Here is a 20,665-nt window from a genome sequence, read left to right on the forward strand (position 1 = left end):
CTGGAACTGTATAAAACGCTGGTTAGGCCACAGCTAGAGTATTGCATGCAGTTCTGGAATCCGCATTATAGGAAGGATGTGATTGCACTAGAGAGAGTGCAGAGGAGATTTACCAGGACGTTGTCTGGGCTGGAGAGTTTTAGTTATGAGGAGAGATTGGATAGACTGGAGTTATTTTCCCTGGAGCAGAGGAGATTGAGGGGAGACATGATTGAAGTGTAGAGAATTATGAGGGGCACAGATAGGGTAGAAAGGAAAGAACTTTTTCCCCTTGGTGAGGGATCAATAACCAAGGGGCATAGATTTAAGCTAAGGGGCAGGATTTTAGAGGGGATAGGAGGAGGTATTTTTTCACCCAGAGGGTGGTGGGAATCTGGAACTCTGCCTGAAAGGGCGGTAGAGGCAGAAACCCTCATAACATTTAAGAAATATTTGGATGTGCACTTGCGATGCCACGGTATACAAAGCTATGGGCGTAGTGCTGGAAAATGAGAGTATAGTTAGGTATTTGTTTGACCGGTGCAGACTCGATGGGCCGAAGGGCCTTTTTCTGTGTTGTATACCTCCATGACTCTAAAATACTATGGTTGTGGAAACCTTTGCCTTCTGGAAACGGTCTGTCCTACGCTCGAGGCAGGGTCTGCCGTGTGCTAGAGACAGGACTATGCCCCAAATTTTGTTCAGTGACTTAAATACTGCACCATATTCTGTGAAATCAGAGCCACCACACCACTTCCAGAAATTTCATTTCATAGTCGTTTTTCATCTAACCCACCGCGCTATAGTCTTCCTTTAATACTAGCAGTTATTTGCTTCGTGTCCTACCTCACTTAAGCAAAAACCAAGTATTGTAGAATATGTTGAGTTAATTCCCTATTGACACACCTCAAACTTATTGAATCACTCAGATCATTTGACTGAGGCTCTTGATCCTTTAATCAAGTTACCATATGCTTACATCATCTGGAACCACTTTCAGCTGATCAACAACCTAAAAAGTTAACTCTGTTTCTCTTTCCACAGATGCTGCCTAATGTGCTGAGTGTTTCCAGTATTTCAGGTTTATTTATCAACAGCTGAATTGTCTGTAGGATCTCGTTGTATGCTAACAGCTACCACATTTGCCTACAAAAGAAGTCACTACACTTTAAAGCAATCCATGGAATGCAAAGCATTGTAATGCTAGCCGAGTACCTTATTTCAAAGTTTAGAAATGGTCTGTGGCAGTTTCTTCATTTAGAAATGACAAAGCAAATTAAGACTCTCCAGGTGAATAGATCCAGTGTTGACAATTTTAGCAATAAGTTCACTCAGACAGTAACTCAAACACAGAGGGTGAACTCTACCTGCATTTTCCCTGGGGAGAAGCTTGCCCAAGAAGTCTGAAGTGGCAAGAACTGTATCAAGGGAAGTCACAGAGGAGTCCATATCAACTAGTGAACTGAAGTTCCTGAAATTTGAGGTCTCAATCCAGGGTAGCAGTTACTACACTCCTATTCTTAGGAGGTCACAGATGATGAAAATCTAGAAACATATGAATAAGCAATAATTCTGGGATAACTTCACCATGTGCAAGCTATAATCTTTGTATATGATTTTAAAATTCAAGCTAGCTTCCACGAAGGTTAAGTTCACCCTGTTTTCTCCCCAGAAGTCATAGATCTTCTGTCAGGCAAGTTATTGAACAAGTAGTCAGTGTTAGTGCAGGTGCCAAAGCATGCATCATATTGGGCACTTGTATAAACCTATCCACGTTCTAGAGAGGAAGTGAAAGAATATGGAATCAGCCACCATTGAAATAGTGTTGAATATTATAAACAATGTAATGTGCTTAAAAGAAAAACAGCTGCCAATTATCTAAGCAGGTGATCAAAAACAAGCATCAATAGATAGGCTTTTGAAAACTGGGAGAGTGCAAGGTTTGACAGTAGCAACAAATAATCTAACCAATGGAGGGAGGGAAGGCAGTTACACAGCAGGCCAAAAAGGTAGAAAAGTTGTGGCCATTAAGGGTTACAACAGGAAGAATGGTTAGAAATCCCTGATGGGACTTGTAAAAGATACAGAATTTGAATTTGACATGTTGGCGACAGAAAGCAAATGGAAATTAAGGCAATAAATGACTTGTACCTATGGTGTCGGATGTAGCCGGGAAAGTTTTGGACAATATGGTGTTCAGTAAGGTGATAAGAAAGCATGGGAGTCAGTGGTGGTGAAGGAGGAATGATTTTTTTTTAATTGAATTTGTGTAGTTCCAGTTTAGTAGTTCTTAGTAAGAAATACTTAGGAATAATGGTAAAAATCAAGGAATTAATATTGATTCAGAAAAAAAGGAAAAAATAGCTGAATGCCACAAACTTGTACTATAGGTGTGAGCTCAGCCACAAGACACATTTAACAATTGTTTCAGTAAGTTTATTAAAAATAATCAAAGAATAGAAAACTATACATAAAAAATGTTGAATTTTTACTTGCCCCAGTAGAGTCCTAAACACGATTCTTTTTGTACGTATGAACGTACAACCCCACAGTGGTAGTCAGGCCAATTCATTGTTCACCATGACAGAACTTGAACATGATACAGATGGTTATCCAGCACCACAAAATACACAGCGCTTTCAGATATTAATTGCATAAACCAAATCGCTACAAAGTAATGTGTTTCTGCCTTTGCTGAAGCTTATATAGCTAGATGTTATGCATCAATAGAAAACGATTTCAGCACAAATTTACCTTTATCATTTAAGCTTTGGTTTGAGCTGTAGTGTTTGCTGGGATTGCCAGTATGACTTAACTGTTACCTTGTACAGTAATTTCATAAAAATAATTCTTCCCCACCTCATTTGTAATTGGGTAGATTTTAATTGCAAAAGCACATCTCCAACATAAGTTTAGCCCTCGCAGCTTAGCTCACCAAATGGAACTACATAACCATTGTAGAAAAAAGCCTTAGATTTTATGATGATCATGAATAATCGTTAGTAAAACCTTCTTAAAATAAACAGAGACCAAAAATAAAATCAAAACTTGTGACTTAGTGTGTTAAAATGGTTCTTTGAAATAGTATCAGAAGATGCTGTGAACTCAGCAAAAGTAGCATTGCCAACAGACAGCACAAATTCAGCAATATTTAAGAGTTTTTTCAACATATGAGGATTACAACTGGTCTATTTTGAATGTATCTTTAAACAAGAGGTCACCAATAATTATAGCAGTAATATGGTAAATATACTCTCCATGGATGAATGTTGTGAAACTAAAGACTGCATAACACGCTTCCATGGATGCAATGAAACTTCAAGGGTATACAAGCACTCGAACTACAGATTTATGGAAAAACAGTGCCCAATATGCTCCAGTTATATGTTATACCAATACAATGTTATGATTTTGTGCAAGATGCATCACCCTAATTGCAGGGCTGCCTTTATTTTATAGTAGAAACTTTAGCAGAGATCTATTCACCTTCTGTTCAAAATAAGTCACATTTACATCGATAACTGGTATCTGTGGAGAGTAGGGACAGTAATCCACAATTCTGAAGGCAAATGAAAACCCACACTACACACAGGTACAGTTACGCCCAAATGCTGGTATCTGAATGAACTGCTTCAATGAAATACATGGTTTCAAGGCAGCAGCGGGGCTAAACAGGATAGAGATTGCAGGTGTGTTCCTTGGGGAAGTTGCTTTCTCAAATGTTTGGAATATGGTATATCTAAACTGAACATAATATCCAAAACATTGCTCCAAAATTCCTACTTGTGGGCTGGAATGTTAAGCCGTGCAACTTCCGCTGCAGCTTTACATTACAGCAATCATTCTACAGAGCTAAAATGAACAGAATTTTATTGTTCACGATGTTTATGATTGACAAATAAAACAAGATATTCCCTGGTGCTGCACTGGGTTTATAATGCAAGCACTGAATTCATAAACCCTCGGGCTTGTTGTGCTAATTATACTGGAGAGTTGAAAATCTACGTTTTGAAGTTTCCACTGTATATTAATGTTCATTTTCATTGGGGAAATTTTGTTAATTTAAATGTCACATCTACAAAGTCCCTACAAATTTGATCCTCATGCGAAATAATTTTACAGGTCCCCATTATTTTCATGAAATTACAGTATGTACAAAGACAAAATGTGGACTTTACTGGAATGCTCTAGAATATAAAGCACACTAGCTAAACAAGTCAATAGCATGCAACAGAAAATCATAGCAGTGAGCTCTCAATATTACACGTTGATAAAGTAGTAACATTTTACAGATGAAATATCCTTGTATACTGTTGCTGAAAAAAGTCTAAACAACTTGAAAATTTTCCAAGTGTTTTCCTACAAATTCCTGAATGTCATGGCAACATTATCTCAAAACGAAACCACCTCCACAAGTGGACATCATCCACTTTAGTGTTTAGTTGGGTCAAAACTCCTTCATGAGACATTGTCACATTTAAATTTCAACCTAATTCAGGCAATACAGAAGGCATGACAAATCCCCTAGGACAACTGTGGTACATTCGTTAAAACATAGGGCTAGGCAGGCTGTAATTTTTCTCTCTTCCAAAAAGGTAACAAAAAAACAGTGGTTGTCATGAAAAAATCTTGCATAGTCTAACTGTATGCATCAGTAATTTCCATTAAATGCCAGCAACATAGATGATTTAAAATCTTTGCTGTCCTTTGCAATACTGCATCAAAACACTTTCTACAAATGCATACAGCAGATGAAGTACTTTTTCTTTTTTTGCTCCTAATAGAACATACGCATACTGGTATACAGATTCCTTAATAGAATCAACATAATTCCTTCCACCACATTCTGTTAGCTGGGAACATCATTCATAAATGCCATCTGGACCCCAACATTAACAGGTTACATTTTTATGAACTATCACACTGAACAAAGTTCTCCTAGTTCACACAAAATTTTTGTTTTGTTTGAGTATGCCTTTTCAGTGTTGCAAGGCTTGCGTTTCTGGCTCTTATTCAAATCAGAAGTGAAAGATTCAAGGTGACCATAAGCAGACCCTGAGAAAACGCAGCCCAAAACACAAATAATGACCAAAGCAGAAGAAAAGATGGTTCCAGTTGCGCTAAATTCCCTTAAAACTTCTGGTTAGTACTGAGTATTATACTGTGAATCAAGGAGCCAGAACTACTCAACAAAATCCCTTAGGGTATTAGCACACTCAGCTTAAATATCAAACCTGCCAAACTAAGAATCCTCTATAAACTTAGATAATGCAACCTGGGAAAGGATTTGTAAACTTCAAAATGTTTCCCTCCTCCACTTAAATATAACTTAAACATGTGATAATAACATCATATGAAAATTAAATAAAAACTTCTGAAAAACAGTTATTGCACAAATGATACAATATGTACAGAGTAAAAAGTTCTGATATATGTATGAAACAATGACTAAGAAGCGGCAAAAATAATTGCCATGAAAACGTCCATCTAGGTCAGCCACGAGAATGACCCTTGGATTGAAGTATTCCTAAATTTGCCTCTGCTTGTGAAGAATTGCAGAAAGTGCCCATCATCTGCAGAGTGTTGTGGTGAAAGCTCAAGCTCTTGCAGATCTATCACCAGAGCCGTTCAAGCAGTGACTTGAGAACTATGGGAAGCAAAATCTCCATATTCAATAAGGCTTCACAAATACTTAGCACAAGATGATATGTTCTGTAAGATGGAGTCCAACCATCATATCGGATACATGCAAACAGCCAGCTGTAGATATTAATCAATACCCACTAACTGCAGTTAAATGCTGGTCTTTATTTCCAGTCTGATGTCAAGATCATTCCGTTTTTATGTGAAGACTGGGGATGATATATAATGATTTCACACATCTTATCGACTTAAACTAACAGTTATTGGGTCCCGTGTCTGTTTTCTCCTTTTTGTGTTGCGATTATTATATTGGTTATGCCCTCTGTGAATGACCTGCTGCTTCATGCCGCCCATTGAATTGTGACTGGAGCCTTGGTTATGGAGTCCCTTCACCGAATATTTTGGGCCACTGTGCTGCTGTTAAAGACAGTTGGAAAAAACAAAACAAAAAAATCAAAAAACAAGAATCCTTTGTCCAAGATCCTACTTAATACCTTATTTAAAATCTCAAGAAAACAAAACCTAAATAATAGCACTCATGTTTCATCAGAAATTACATCGTAAAAAGTCCCCTGGTTTGATCCTTAGTCGGTACCAAGGCAGGGTTGCTGCAGCCTTAGCAATGGAAATTTCTTTGTGTGGGTGGGAAGGAGGTAGTGACTGTTAGAATTGGCAGGAAAAAGAGAGAGAAAATCAACCATTGTTCTCACTCATTGCCATTGTGAGACTCTTGCTAGAAAGTGAGGGAGGATATCCATGAAGCACAGGAGCTCTTAGCTGTTCAACCAGTTAAATACCCAGCCAGTACTGACTGTCCAGGCTCATGAATGAGCAAGGCCAAAAAACTGGTGCTGGAGGATTGTCGTCCATGTACCAGAATGAGTTGCATTCAAAGGAGGATAGAATAAATCAGATTTGATTGTACTGTGGCTGTACAATACATTGGTCAGATCCCAGTGCTGTGCTGATCATCTAAATGAAGGAATATTAGTACCCTTAAAAGGGTTACTGTAACATAGTGACTTTGGATATCTAAAAACTAGTATAAATGTTGATTTGTGGAGATAACCAAAACTCAGGTAAAATTCAAAAACTTAGATGAAATATCCCCTCTACATGTCCCAGAATGTTGAGACCTAATATTACTAATAAGCCTCCAAATGGAAACAAATAAAATGTGCAAAGGATAGTAGACTAATCTGCTGATTATATAAATAAAAACTAATGGCTGCCTCAGGATGTGGCTGTTACATACCAGAGTTGGAAAGGGCAAAAGAATGATCATACTCACTAAAGATAGGGGTTATTTATTTAAAAGGGAAAACATTTCAAATGACAGTTAAAATGTTACTAATACCGTTTCCACCATTAACTAAATATTGTAACTCACCCGCCCAGAAACAAATTTTAATCCCAAAAGCAGATGGCTGTATTTAACAAACTTGTTATAGTATATTTTGATCATCTAATACCTTACCCAAGTGCTCATTGTGCACATGAATTTATACCATGATCATGATAGCTTAATTAATTCTAGGAAATATTAAATCCTAGGAAATATTTGAGTCTGATTCTATCCTCACTTGATGTCTAAATACATACATATACTTTCTAACAGGGGTCTAGCAATCAGGAATGGGAACATGGAAGGTATCTTCCTCTCCTTTGCATATGCACACAGAACCCAATTGTAATGAACCAGTGACATGCCATCCAAAATGAAATAATGCAGACTAAGATTCAAATCTGAGCCTTTGGGATATGTATGGTTTTGCTAAACTAGTCTCAAGGTTACACAGTGGAACAACATGCAAATATTTAGCATGTACATCTGAAATTCCTCTTTCCTATTTTATAAAAGACATTTATGCCAAAGGAGAGAATTTCAGACAAGTACATTAAGAATTTCTAGCTAAAATCTGATTACTTAATTTTAGAGAAATGGTGTTTATAATTGAGCAGCAAGTGAAGCTCGTGTAAATCAGCTTTAATCCTTTTCAAAGTATTGTGAAAGGGAACAGCAATTCCATCAAAATAGTTCCATAGTATTTCAATACTTGGAGGCCAAGGGTGTCCAAATTGTAGCCAGTGTGGAATTTCATCCCAAGCCCTGGAACTGCAGCCTGAGGTCCACATGGTTCATTCGTATTATTTGATTTGCCTAGTTTGGATTTTGTGGGTTATTTTCCATGAAAAGGACCGTTTTTATAGCTGTTGCCTAATTTGTGGGCAAAGCCTAAATCGAAACGCCAAAATATGCTAGCATTACTAATTTGGGGCTCATGGAGATTCACAGACAAACGGACATAAATTTTATGCAACCCAAGGCTGAGTGGTGTGCACATATGCGGCCCACAACGATAATAAGCTTGGACTTCCTGCTTTAGGAAAAACAAAGTGCTTTAGTTTTTCTTTTTTCAAGTTTCCCTGCATCAGGCACTATTCTCCAGCTATAAAGGAAAAGAAGCTGATCTTGGGTTTGTGTTGGATGTACATTAAGATCAAGGTTTTTTTGTATGGAGAGCTTAAGTTAAGAAGCTAATATTTACTCTCTGTGGAGAAAGCATCTGACCTCCCATTCATTGCTTCTCAGATATATCAGCAGACTGGAAACCCATTTTATAGAAAATACAAGTACAAACTATTGCCAAATGCTCTATGGCCCAGTGAAAGCCACACTTTTAGTCAGAAAGAAAAATATTCCCTAATTTTGCTGCAAAATACTCATGTCCCACTTTTAAATAATTCTGTCATAATTTAGATTTAGAATATTTGCAAATCATGCATTCTAAAAGTTATTAAGCTCAATTCGGCACTAGTACTGCAAAGCTCAATTTTTGTTTTGACTTCACTAGTTCCTACCTTGTGATGCACATATAGACTTGGCAGAAGGCTAGGGGATGAAGTAGGGGGAATAGGGTATACAGCAGTGACAGGATTCATTGGCGCTCCTTCAATACAAACCTGCCTGGAAGGGAGTGCAGGGTGTGTGGAAACACCAATACTGGCTGGTGAGACACCAATCCTAGCCTGTATTGGAAGGTAGCAAAATAGACAAAATTAACAAACTCTAACAATAACTTGCTTTCTAAGGAATAACTTTAGACAAGCTAAAATTACAGAAAAGCTTTAATTGCAAAGTATATACCAACATTTTTCATTTTACTTTACTGTCCTATACTTTTCAAAACCTTAGCTTTTAAGTGAAGGGACATAAATATTAATTATTCATCAGCATCACAGGATATGATATACAAAAGCACGCAAATTCTCCAAACACACCAAAACTACACATGGGCTACTCTCATATTAAACATATGCATTAATGTAAGTAGCTGCATGTAAGCAAAGGCTGCAGCAGAACAGATCAGTTACTATTCAAGTAAAGACTTTGATCAATAACAGTTACAGAATGTTACAAAAAAAATACACTGGAGGAATGAAGAGGGACCAGGCAGCTAATTCTGTAAGATCACTGCAGTTAAGCTCATTAAAATTGATTTTAAAGTAGTTTTGTTTAAGAACATTTTAAAGTATGGAATTACACAATTAATAGACACTCACTTTGGACTACATTTTCTTACAACCTATTGGAATGAGGCCTCGATGACTAAATAATTGTGACTGTTCAAAGAAAATTACATAATTATGAAAGGAGTGGGCTTGATGAGTCAAATAGTTTATTCCATTCATGCTTTGGACACATAATATAGCTCCACTTAGCTCCCCTGATGGGTCAGTGAATAAATGCCTCGTCTGATGTAGTGCAGAGTCACATAAACCAGGAAAGTCATGTTCAATCATTATTTTATGCTGCATTAACTGTCCTCAGGCAGAATTATGATGAAATTGGCCTCAGCATCCTTGGGTTTTGGGAGGAAAACACCGTTCCTACTTTAGATTGTCATCGATATGTTTACTCAAGTCCTTTACCGAAGACAGCCTGCCACCCCTATGCCAGTCTGGCCTATTTGCGACTCCAGTCCTGCACTATGTGGTTGGCCTTCCCAGTTTTTCCCATGTTCAGAGAAAATTTTTTTTAAATTGCTGTACTATCATAAATGGCTCAGTCATCAGACATTGAAGTAAAAAATTGGTTTTGAGGTTTTACAAATTGGAATAAGGTGCAATCTCCAGCTAAGACATAGCATGAATACAACCTGAGTAGCTGCCACCTCATGAAATTTGTTTTTAAACAATTTTAAATTGCATCAATTTATATTAAACATTTTAAACATAGCCCAATAATCTCTTGGCATATTTTAAAACTTATGATTGAAATTCCTTAAATCAACATTTGGTTTGAATTAGACATGAAATGTTTAAAATTAAAACAAATCCCACCAGATGAGCCTCTAGATTACTGAGAGTTCTGTAAATTAGGAATGTCTTGTTCTCTTACACATTGCTGCTTTATAGCACCCAGCAATATAAAGTTTAGATAGGGGTGGCCAATGAACATATGAGCAGCATGCAGTTTCATTTTGATTTTGCTATGAATCAGTTCTATTCTCTCCCTGTCAATTGGCTGTATCACACTATTTTACTCCCTCCACTATTGGGTGAATCAATTTCTTCATAACTTGCTGCTTCCCAGTTGTGTAGCCCCAGCAGTTATGCTCATTACAGAGCGGTGTTCAACACGAAGCAAGAAATGTCATTGATGGTGCACCAGACAGGAGTCTGGGAGGCTTGTCGAGAAGTGCATAAAGTGGAGTCAGTCAAACTATGCTATGGATAGGAATACGGCAAGATAATTTTAGGCGTTGAAAATATTTACAAAGAAAAGATCGGGTGCTTCCTTACAGAACTTTTTCTATAGGTAGTTTTGCATGTTCATAACAGATGGTGGGAGGTTTCAAGCTCAGAGCATTACTAGATAGAATGACAATATACAGTGCTGAAATTTTGACCATGTTAATTGCTCTGCTTTATTGAATTTCTGTTGGGAAAAAAATAAAAGTGAGACCTTCTGTAGAATAAATAAATAATTAACAAAATGTATGAATACAAGGTATGACTATCAGAATAGTCCTCTTTGGAATAGTGGAGGGAAGGATGGCCACAAGGAATGGGGTGAGGTTGCATAGATGTGGCACACAACTGCTTTAAATTATGATGGAGCCTACAGAGCTAATGGATGTGGATACTCACTTAAGTATCATTCTCCCAGAACCCAAGCTGTAATGCACAAGGGACTGAAAACTTGTGTTTCATTTTGCTAGCCCGTGCTCCAAAGATTGGCCACCCCTTGTTTAGATGGCTGCAAATTTGACAGCAAGACCTGCTTATTTTGAAAGGACAACAGCTTTCTCACCTGAGTATTTGAAGTCACTATCAATGCACTTATGTTTGTCTGTGGTTTCCCACTTGGGATGGGTAGTGTAGGTGCTAAAGTTGCCATCAAAGGAGCTAATGCTGGGATGCCAAAGTGGTGAAGGTTTGAAGTTGTGCATGGTGTAGAATCAGAATCCTGTCAAAAGCACCATTAAAAACACTTTCACAGTGCTATTGTAACCAATTATTTCAATATATTAGTATTTTAATACAAATTTGTTCCAACATGATCAGATTTAAATCATGAAATCAATAGATGAGCATTAATGAGCTATTATTCTAAGCAATTCATACATTGCGAATACTAAACTGTATTTTAGCAGCAATATTGAGTACAATATTCATTGCAAACCCCATTAATATAGTTTAGATGGAAGACTGTACTTACTATATCACTTCCAGACAGTGATGAAGCTGATGAAGAGGAGGCAGAGGAGAGCTGCTGTGAGCTGGACAGAGACATAGGCGATGCTTGGCTATAGGGAGATTCTGAATCTCTGTTTTGCTGCTGTTCTCTGATAATGTTACCAGTGGTCTTATCTACTGGTTCAATCTTGACACCATTATCTGATTTGAGGGGGAAAAAAAGTTGACCATGTAGAAACGTATCAGAACAACAATTTAAAAAATGTTAACAGTAAATGTTTCTATTTGACTCAGGTTTTTGTTCAAAAATGGGCAATCATTCCAAACTACTTTAGATTTTGCTAGCAAAAGATCTTGCAGCAAAGAAAGGATACTCACCACTGATCATGAAGGAAATCTCATTGAGAGATCAAGCAATCCCTCCGGCAAACATTTAACCTCTAGCCCCGTGCAGTGGTGCCATAACTGATTGCGGCATTCTTGGAACAGCAGTGATATCATCAGGCTGCCTAATCAGCCAATCACATTAAGCAAAGATACACAAACAGGAGACTAAAAGCACTGAAATAAAATCACTATTTTTTTTAAACAAAGAAAATTAAAGATTGGGACATACTCACAGGATTAACATATAAAATATTCTCAAAAAAATCTAAACTAAAACGTAAAAATCTAATTAATCATTTAACAGAACTGCAGGATTTTTAGGGCCATTTCTGTCGTTTACCAAATTTTATTATTCAGCTGTTAAAAGCTCTTACACTTGATTGTAAACTCCTTTTTAAGGAGTTTCAAATGGTGATGTGGGGCAGGAAAGTTGAAATTCTCACTGATTGCCAGGTGTGGGCAAAGCCACATTGCAGCCTGTGACACAACCAAATGACAGAGCACAACTTTGGGATTTGTACACTAATCTGTGCATGTCTGAAATCCTAAAGTTGCAGCCATTTTCAGAGGGCAATGACAACGAATGCTGAGAGTTTGTCAACAATACCCACTTCACCACATACCCCCATCAACAAAATCCGGCCCAGTGTATCAGAAAGACAGTGACACTCCAATAACATGGCAATGATGATCATACAGTTTTGCTTTCCCCTTCTTATAGTTCAAGTCATAATCCTCTACAGATTAAGCCGATGGATAATATTTCCCAGGTAACTATCAATGCCACTCTAAGACAGTGACCGAGGGATCACTTTGTGATTCTTCCTTCTCAATTAATGGCGCACAGCAATATTCTGCACACTACAGTTGTAGCTGAAAACTCAAAGAATAAGAGCTGAAACTTGTGTCTCACCATTCAGTAGTGCAGCATCATTGCCACCGAGCAAAGCCACATCAAAACTTCCATAAAGCATACCATTTTACAAATCTTTAGGCTCCCGATAGAGACAGCCATTCCCCTTGCCTCACTTGGAGCTATTTTCCGTTGTGGGAAAGCAATAGGTAGTCATAAAATAAAATCTTTTGAGGTCAAAAGAATATAATCTTTTGAAATTAGCAAAATATATTTAGCGTCATTCACAAGCATCTGTTGGGAATCGTAGCATTGAAATCTGATCTTGCTAGGGGTGCCAGAATGGTCAAGCTTCTCTATAGAGGAATGAATGCCTAAGAATTTTTTTCTAAAAATTAGGACGATGTACGTACATTGCATGACAGCCAATGCAATACATTTAGCTACAACTAGAGGTCCCTTATCCCTCTGCCTAGTTACAGGGCATATAGGGTCCTACACATTTATGGTCCTTTTTTATAATATAGGGTAACAGCAACTTTGAAAGACTTAGAGAATTTTTACTGGCAATAATTACTTCTCCTGGTTTTGGCCAAAGCAGTTCATTTGATTTGGTGGTGTAACCTCCCTGGGGAAGGAAAACAGACATGAGAGGCACCTGGTCACCAGCCATTTAAATCAACTTCAACACTGGACAAATATAACCTACGTTTCACTAACTTCTAACCGAATGGAAAAGAGGAGGGAAAAGAAAAGCAGGAAGGAGCATACAGATACAGCAAATGCAGCAATTGTATGGTAAGAGAGTGGCAACGAGAGATTGAGCATGCAAGAACAACCAAGACAGTGAGTACAAGAGTGCGAGGATGAGAGCGCACATTGGGCAAAGGGCAAAGTGTGAAAGGCAAAGGCAAGGAAAAGACTGAGAAAGCAAGGAATATGAACTAGCACAGAGTCAGGAGAGGAAAAGGGCTCAATCAAATGTAATCCTGGTTTTATCAAACAGCAGGGTTACTAGATGGAAAGTTCAAAGGACCATCAATTTGATTTCCCTGACCCCCACCTCTTGTCCAGAAACACCAAAGCCAAATTTGAGGAGGGTGGAGGATGAGGCCCCAGCTACAAGAGCATTGGCATTGTCAACATGGCTAACAAAAGAAATTAAGGATAGTATTAGATCCAAAGAGGAGTCATATAAAGTTGCTCGAAAAAGTAGCAAGCCTGAGGATTGGGAGCAGTTTAGAATTTGGCAAAGGAGGACCAAGGGATTGATTAAGAGGGGAAAAATAGAGTACGGGAGTAAACTTGCAAGGAACATAAAAGACTGTGAAAGCTTCTATAAGTATGTAAGAAGAAAAAGATTGGTAAAGACAAATGTAGGTCCCTTACAGTCTGAAACGGGAGAACTTATAATAGAAAACAAGGAAATGGCAGAGCAATTAAACAACTACTTTAGTTCTGTCTTCACAGAGGAAGACATAAATAAATTCACAGAGATACTAGGGAGCCAAGGGTCTAGTGAGAAGGAGGAATTGAAGCAAATTAGTATTACTAAACCAATAGTGCTGGAGAAATTAATGGAACTGAAAGCCGATAAATCCCCAGCGCCTGATAATCTACATCCCAGGGTGCTAAAGGAGGTGGCCATGGAAATAGTGGATGCGTTGGTTGCCACCTTCCAAAATTCTGTAATTTCTGGAACAGCACATTGGAGGGTGGCAAATGTAACCCCACTATTAAAAAAGGAGGGAGGGAGAAAACAGACCAGTTCGCCTAACCTCAGTAGTAAGGAAAATACTAGAGTAATAGGGCACTTAAAAATATCAATGGGATGAGACAAAGTCAATATGGATTTATGAAAGGGAAATCATGTTTGACAAACGTACTGGAGTTTTTTTTTGAGGACATAACTAGCAGATTAGATAAGGGAGAACCAGTGAATGTGGTGTATTTGGATTTTCAGAAAGTTTTTGATAAAGTCCCACATAAGAGGTTAGTGTATAAAATTAAAGCACATGGGATTGGGGGTAATATATCGGCATGGATAGAGAATTGGTTAGCAGATTGGAAACAGAGTAGGAATAAAGAGTCGGAGTGGCAGGCAGTGGCTAGTGGGGTACCACAGGGATCAGTGCTTGGGCCCCAGCTATTCACAATAGATATCAATGATTTGGAGGAGGAAACCAAGGACAGAATCTTGCCCTTGTGTGCGGGCCCAGAAGGCAATTTCACGCTGGCTGGCCAATTAAGGCCCATCCAGCATGAAATGTCAGCAGCAGCGCTTTTCGCTGCCTGTGCAGCTGGGGGAGGAGTGCGAGCCAGGCAGGCATGACATTCTCGGATGCGTGCAAGCGCACTACATAATCTCCCTGAGGCAGCTCTCTGTTTCAGAGATGAAGATATATTTTTAAAAAATTTTAAATAAAGATGTAATGAAATGTGACTCTGTCGCATGAGCAGGGACATGTTATTAATGAAAAATTAAAACATTTATTTTTATTTGCTTTTGGAGGCCTCATCCCACCCGTGGATGAGGTTTCCAAAAAAGTGCAAAGGCCGCTTGGTGTTTTCGCCTGCCCGCCAACCATAAAATTGGACTGGCAGCGAAAAATTTACATTAATTGGTAACTTAATGGCCTTAACAGGCCTTTTAATTGTCGGCAGTCACGCTGCTGGCTCCAGCGCACATCTGCCGACTGAGCTATCACGTGACTGCGTGTTGACGTCGGCACGCTTGGCCGATATCAACGCACATCATTTCATGCTTAAGCTAAAATTTCTGCCCCTAATGTAATATTTCCAAGTTTGCTGACGACAGGAAGCTTGGTGGGAATGTGAGCGATAAGGAGGGTGCTAAGAAACTTCATGGCAATTTAGACAGGCTGAGTTGGCAAGTACATGCAGATGCAATATAACGTGATTAAGTGTTAAGTTATCCACCTTAGTAGGAAAAACAGAATGGCTGGGTATTATTTAAATGGTGATAGATTGGGAAATATTGATGTACAAAGAGACCTGGGTGTCCTTGTATGCCAATCACTGAATGCAAGCATGCAGGTGCAGCAAGCAGTTAAGAAGGCAAATGGTCTGTTGGCTTTCATTGCAAGAGGACTTGAGAACAGGAGCAAGGATGTCTTACTGCAGGACCTTGGTGAGACCACACCCGGAGTAGTGTGTGCAATTTTGGTTTCCTTACCCAAGAAAGGATATACTTGCCACATAGGGGGTGCAGCAAAGGTTCACCAGACTGATTCCTGGGATGGCAGGATTGTCGTATGAGGAGAGATTGGCCTGACTAGGCCTGTATTCACTGGAGTTTAGAAGAATGAGAGGAGATCTCATTGAAACATATAAAATTCTGACAGGGACAGACTGGATGCACAGATGATATTTCCTCTGGCTGGGGGGTCTAGAACAAGGGATCACAGTCTCAGGATATGGGGAGACCATTTAGGACTGAGAAGAGGAGAAACCTCTTCACTCAGAGGGCGGTGAACCTATGAAATTCTCTACCACAGAAAGCTACGGAGGTTGTCAGTGAATATATTCAAGGAGGAAATAGATAGATTTCTGATCTCTAAAGACATCAAGGGGTATGGGGAGAATGCAGGAGTACGGCGTTGAGATAGAGGATCAGCCATGATCATATTGAATGGCAGAGCAGGCTTGAAGGGCCAAATGACGTATTCCTGCTCCTATTTTTTATGTTCCTAAGACTAAGTGACAAGGCACAGATGAGAGTTTTGGTGGAGGGTAGGCCGAGACACACGATGTTACAGAGCTAGCAGTGGACAGTTTTTGTGGCTGTAAGCTTAGTTCTGTTTCAAATAGGACACCCAGGTTGCAAACAATTTTATGCAAAGAGTTATTAGCCAGGAAGGGAATGGAATTGATGGCAAAGGTATGGAGTTAGTGAAGACAATGGTGTTTGGTCTTGTCCAATTAAGGGATAAAAGAACAAAAAGGAAGTTCTGGGATATGATGCAAGGCTAAAGAGATTAAATAACTAAAGGGATGATTGGTAATGGGACAAAAAACAAGAGGGATCTAGAGAATGTTGAATGTGAACAGCAGAATCAATACAGCTGTTGCTGCCCAGATAAATGGGGTAATGATCTAAAATTGTTGAACTCAATGTTGAGTCTAGAAGGTTGTAATGGAGCAGTGACCAATCTGCCAAACGCGGCCTCCAGCTTCCAGTCGCCTGCCATCTTAATTCTCTACTCTACTCCCAATTCTAGTCTCTCCGTCCTCAAACTCCAATGAAGCTCAAATCAAACTCGAGGAACAGCACCTCATCTTTCAATTAGGCACTTGACAGCATTCGCACACAACAAATTCAACAATTCCAGATCATAACCTCTTGCCCCTATCTTTTCCAGGTGGCAGCTGTTAGTGATGATTTGGCTTTTTCCATGTATACCTCCACTAGCCCCTTTTGTTCTTCACTTGTCTAATTACCATCTGCTCTTGCCTTGCACAATTACCCCATGTCATTTAATCTCTCATGCCTTGCACCCTACCACAGGCACTTGTTTTTGTTCTCCCACCCATCCTTTCCCTCCCTCTATACTTGTTTAAAACCTAGTACATCACTAACTTTCCCAGTTCAGACAAAAGATCAACCTGAAACATCAACCTTTTCTCTCTCCACACATGTTGCCTGACTTATGAGTATTCCTGACATTTTCAGTTTTTATTTCAGATGTGCACCATCCAGAGAATTTTGCTTTCGTGCCCTCCAGCCTTAGACTCCCCAACTAACAGAAATTGTTTCTCTCCATCTCCATCTCTATTCCCCATAACGTTTCAAAAACCGATCAAATCACCCCTTAACCTTCTAAATTCCAGGGAATTTAACCTCACCCTCATAGTCCAGGACTTATTCTGATAAATCTATGGTGCACTTTCATCAGGGCAAATATAGCATTAAGGTGCGGTGCCCCGAACTGCTCATAGTACTGCAGGTGTGCTCTTTATGTAATGTACAGCTTTAGCACAACTTCGACCCCTTTGTATTCTAATCCTCTAGAAATGAAGGTCAGCATTCTGTTAACCTTTCAATTATTTTCTGTCCTTGTCCATGACATTTTCACAATCTATCTACATGGCCTCAAGTCTCTTTGGACTTCAGTTTCTAGCTTTTCACTCTTTAGAAAGCACCTTGGTTATATTCTTTTTGGCACCATGTAGATGACTTCGCTTTTGCATAAATTGAAATCCATCGACCTGTTTTGCCCATTCACTTTTTCTATTTATTTCTCTTTGCAATTTTATGCTTCCATCGCCACTGTTTACAACGCAATCTATCTTTGCATCATCAGCAAACTTGGATGTGTGTCTTTCTATCCCATCAATTCAGTCATTAATAAACACAATGAATACATGAGGCCCCAAACACAGATCTTTCTGGGACATCACTAGTCACTTCTTGCCAAAATTAATGTGCATGCCAACTACCTTTATTCCCTGTCGCCTGCCACTCAGCCAATTTCTTAACCAGGTCATATAATAATTTGCCTTCAGTTCCATGAGCTTCAACTTTAGCTGTCTCTTATGAGAGACTTTATCAAATGTCTTCTAGAAGTCCATAAAAACAACATCCACAGACATTCCCCACTCCACTACTTTAGTCACTTCTTTAAAAAATTCTATCAATTTGTCAGACATGACCTATCCTTTACGAAATCCATGCTCCATTTCTCTGGTCAGCTGAAAGATTTCAAGGTGTTCAGACAATCTATCCTTAATTATAAGCTCTAGTAGTTTCCCAACAACAGGTGTTAGGCAAATTGGTTTAATTCCAAGGATTCCCTCTCACCTTTCTTAGTTAGTCAAGCGATATGTGCAATTTTCAAATCTAAAGGAATGGTTTCCAAATCAAGAGAACCTTGGAAGATAGCGGTTAAAGCATCTGCAATGTTCTCACCTACTTCCTTTAAAACAGTGGGATGGAAACATATGTTCCTGGGGAGTTGTTACTGTTTAGTCCCATTATTTCCTTCATTACTGTTATGTTACAGACATCAACTTTGACGAGTCCATGTCCCTTAATTCAATATTAGTTTTCTTGGGATGTCCCGCATGCTAACTTCTTCCTCTACTAACACAAAGTAATTATTCAATATGTCCATCATTTTCTTATTTTCATCAACATTACCATCATAAATTTACAAAGGGGTCCACAGTGCTCCTGCCAAACCTTTTTTTATAATTACATTAGGAAAAATAAGTGTCGATTTCGATATCCCTTGCAAGTTTATCTCTCTCTCATTCACCAGGATCAGCTATCTTTTTTTTTGCATTTTTGCATGCTTCTTTTAATTTTATTGGATCTCTTACCCCTTCAGTTGTCAATGGCTGTTTTCTTTGGCAAGTACTGCCCTTGTTCCTTAGGGGTATAAACTGGTTCTGATATTGCATTAAATTCTTAATACCTCCCACTAATCTTCTGTCTTAATACCAATTAACAGACTTTTCCAGTTTATTATAGACAGTTTGTTTCATTGTATTTAAGCCAGTCTTGCCTAAACCTAGAATCTTAGTAACTGTTTCACATTTCTCGCTTTCAAAAATTACACAAAAGAACTCAATCATATTATGATCTCTATTAGATAAATGTTCACACTTGTTAGGCTGTTAACCAAATTTGGCTCATTACTAAATCTAATATGTAGGGCATGTGGCCCAAATAAGCATTCTTGGCACAGAGCTGAAAGAGCAAACTGAATGAATTGCAGGTGCAAGTCCAAATTTAAGTTTATGACTGGGATATGGCTACAAATGGTCAGAACTGGGAACTAAATAGACTAGGTTGCAAGGTCGACAGGAAAGATATGGAAAATGATAGAGGGAGAAGAGTAACCTTAGTGATTAAAGGTAAAGCAGTATATGCCATTTGCCAGGATGTGTGCTATTTTGGTATGCTTTTTCTTTTTGTTTTATGTTGTCTCTTATTTCTTTAGCTGTTCATAGCTCCCACTGAGCTGTCTTTTTACTTACTGGCAGGTTTGCCCAGTTTACTGTTGACAGTCTCTGCCTCATCAACATTGAAGTCAGCCTCACTGAAATCTAGAACCTTAATAATTGCTCCATATTTCTCCCTTTCAAACATTATGTCGAATTCAATCATGTTATGATTGCTATCAGATAAATATTCTCGCACCATTACATTGTTCAGTAAATCTGGCTCATTAAATCAGAAATGACCTACCAATCCCTGCCCACTCCATTGGTTGCCAGACATATTGTTGCAGAACACTGTCCTGAACACACTGAAGAAATTTACTATCTTTCCGACATGTGCTTATCTCAAACTATATGAAAGTTAAAATCTCTGATTAAAACTGGCATTTTTTCTACATGAGGGGAGGGGATGATACACCATTCCCACAACAGTTTTAAATCCTTTTCTATTTCTTAATTATACCCATCAAGGCTGCAATGCCTGCTTACCCCTCATTATAAATGTTTTGGTCATTGAACTGTTTTCAATCTTAATCACTAAGGTTAGTTCCCCCGCCGCCATCCACCATTTTTCCTATCTTTCCTGTAGGCCTTATAGCCTGGAATATTTAGTTCCTATTCCTGAAAGTTTTGCAACCATGTCTCAGTAATAACTACCATGTCGTACTTTCCAAGTTGAATTTACGCTTGCAATTCATTCCATTTGTTCCTCATCCTTCATGCATTTATATAAAGAACACTCATTTGGGCCAAACATCCTCATTTGTCCTTATGCTCTCATGTTTTGCTCCCACCGTTCTCATTTCTCTTTCCTAGTTGAATTACTTTCCATCTTTTAGTTTTCAATTTATTCATAGTTCCCAAGCACAATTTCTGACTGGTACTCTACTCCTTCCCTTTCATTTGTCCTTGGTGTTGTTCCACCTGGGCTTTGCATATCTGTATCATAATTTGTATTCTAGTCCTCCAGATATAAAAGCCAGAATTGCTTTAGCCTTTTTGATTATTTTCTGTACCTGTTAATGCATTTTAGTGATCTGTGTACATGGAACCCCAGGTTTCTCGGGAACTTTATTCTTTCTAGTCTTGCGTTTTTAAGAAAATATACTTTTTAGGTCCAAAGTAGATGACTTC

General features: G+C 38.6%; 1 protein-coding gene across 9 annotated transcripts in view; it reads right to left on the reverse strand.

Annotated features, from left to right (window-relative positions):
* Positions 1–2,399: 2,399 nt before the first annotated feature.
* The window catches only part of tent4a (terminal nucleotidyltransferase 4A), an 89,472-nt gene continuing 71,206 nt past the window's right edge, over positions 2,400–20,665 (reverse strand). For 3 of the 9 annotated variants that reach the window (XM_078539081.1, XM_078539079.1, XM_078539088.1), the window contains exons 10-13: positions 11,348–11,526; positions 10,940–11,095; positions 8,485–8,652; positions 2,400–6,039 (exon numbers count right to left, since the gene is read on the reverse strand). In XM_078539081.1, the coding sequence (XP_078395207.1) occupies positions 5,863–6,039; positions 8,485–8,652; positions 10,940–11,095; positions 11,348–11,526 (680 nt within the window). In that variant the 3' untranslated portion in view covers positions 2,400–5,862. The remainder of the gene's footprint in view (positions 6,040–8,484; positions 8,653–10,939; positions 11,096–11,347; positions 11,527–20,665) is intronic. The other 6 variants (XM_078539083.1, XM_078539082.1, XM_078539080.1 and 3 more) reach the window with 6 other exon arrangements.

This window comes from Cetorhinus maximus, chromosome 3 (genome assembly GCF_964194155.1).
Source record: "Cetorhinus maximus chromosome 3, sCetMax3.hap1.1, whole genome shotgun sequence".
In the NCBI taxonomy this organism is placed as follows: domain Eukaryota; kingdom Metazoa; phylum Chordata; class Chondrichthyes; order Lamniformes; family Cetorhinidae; genus Cetorhinus; species Cetorhinus maximus.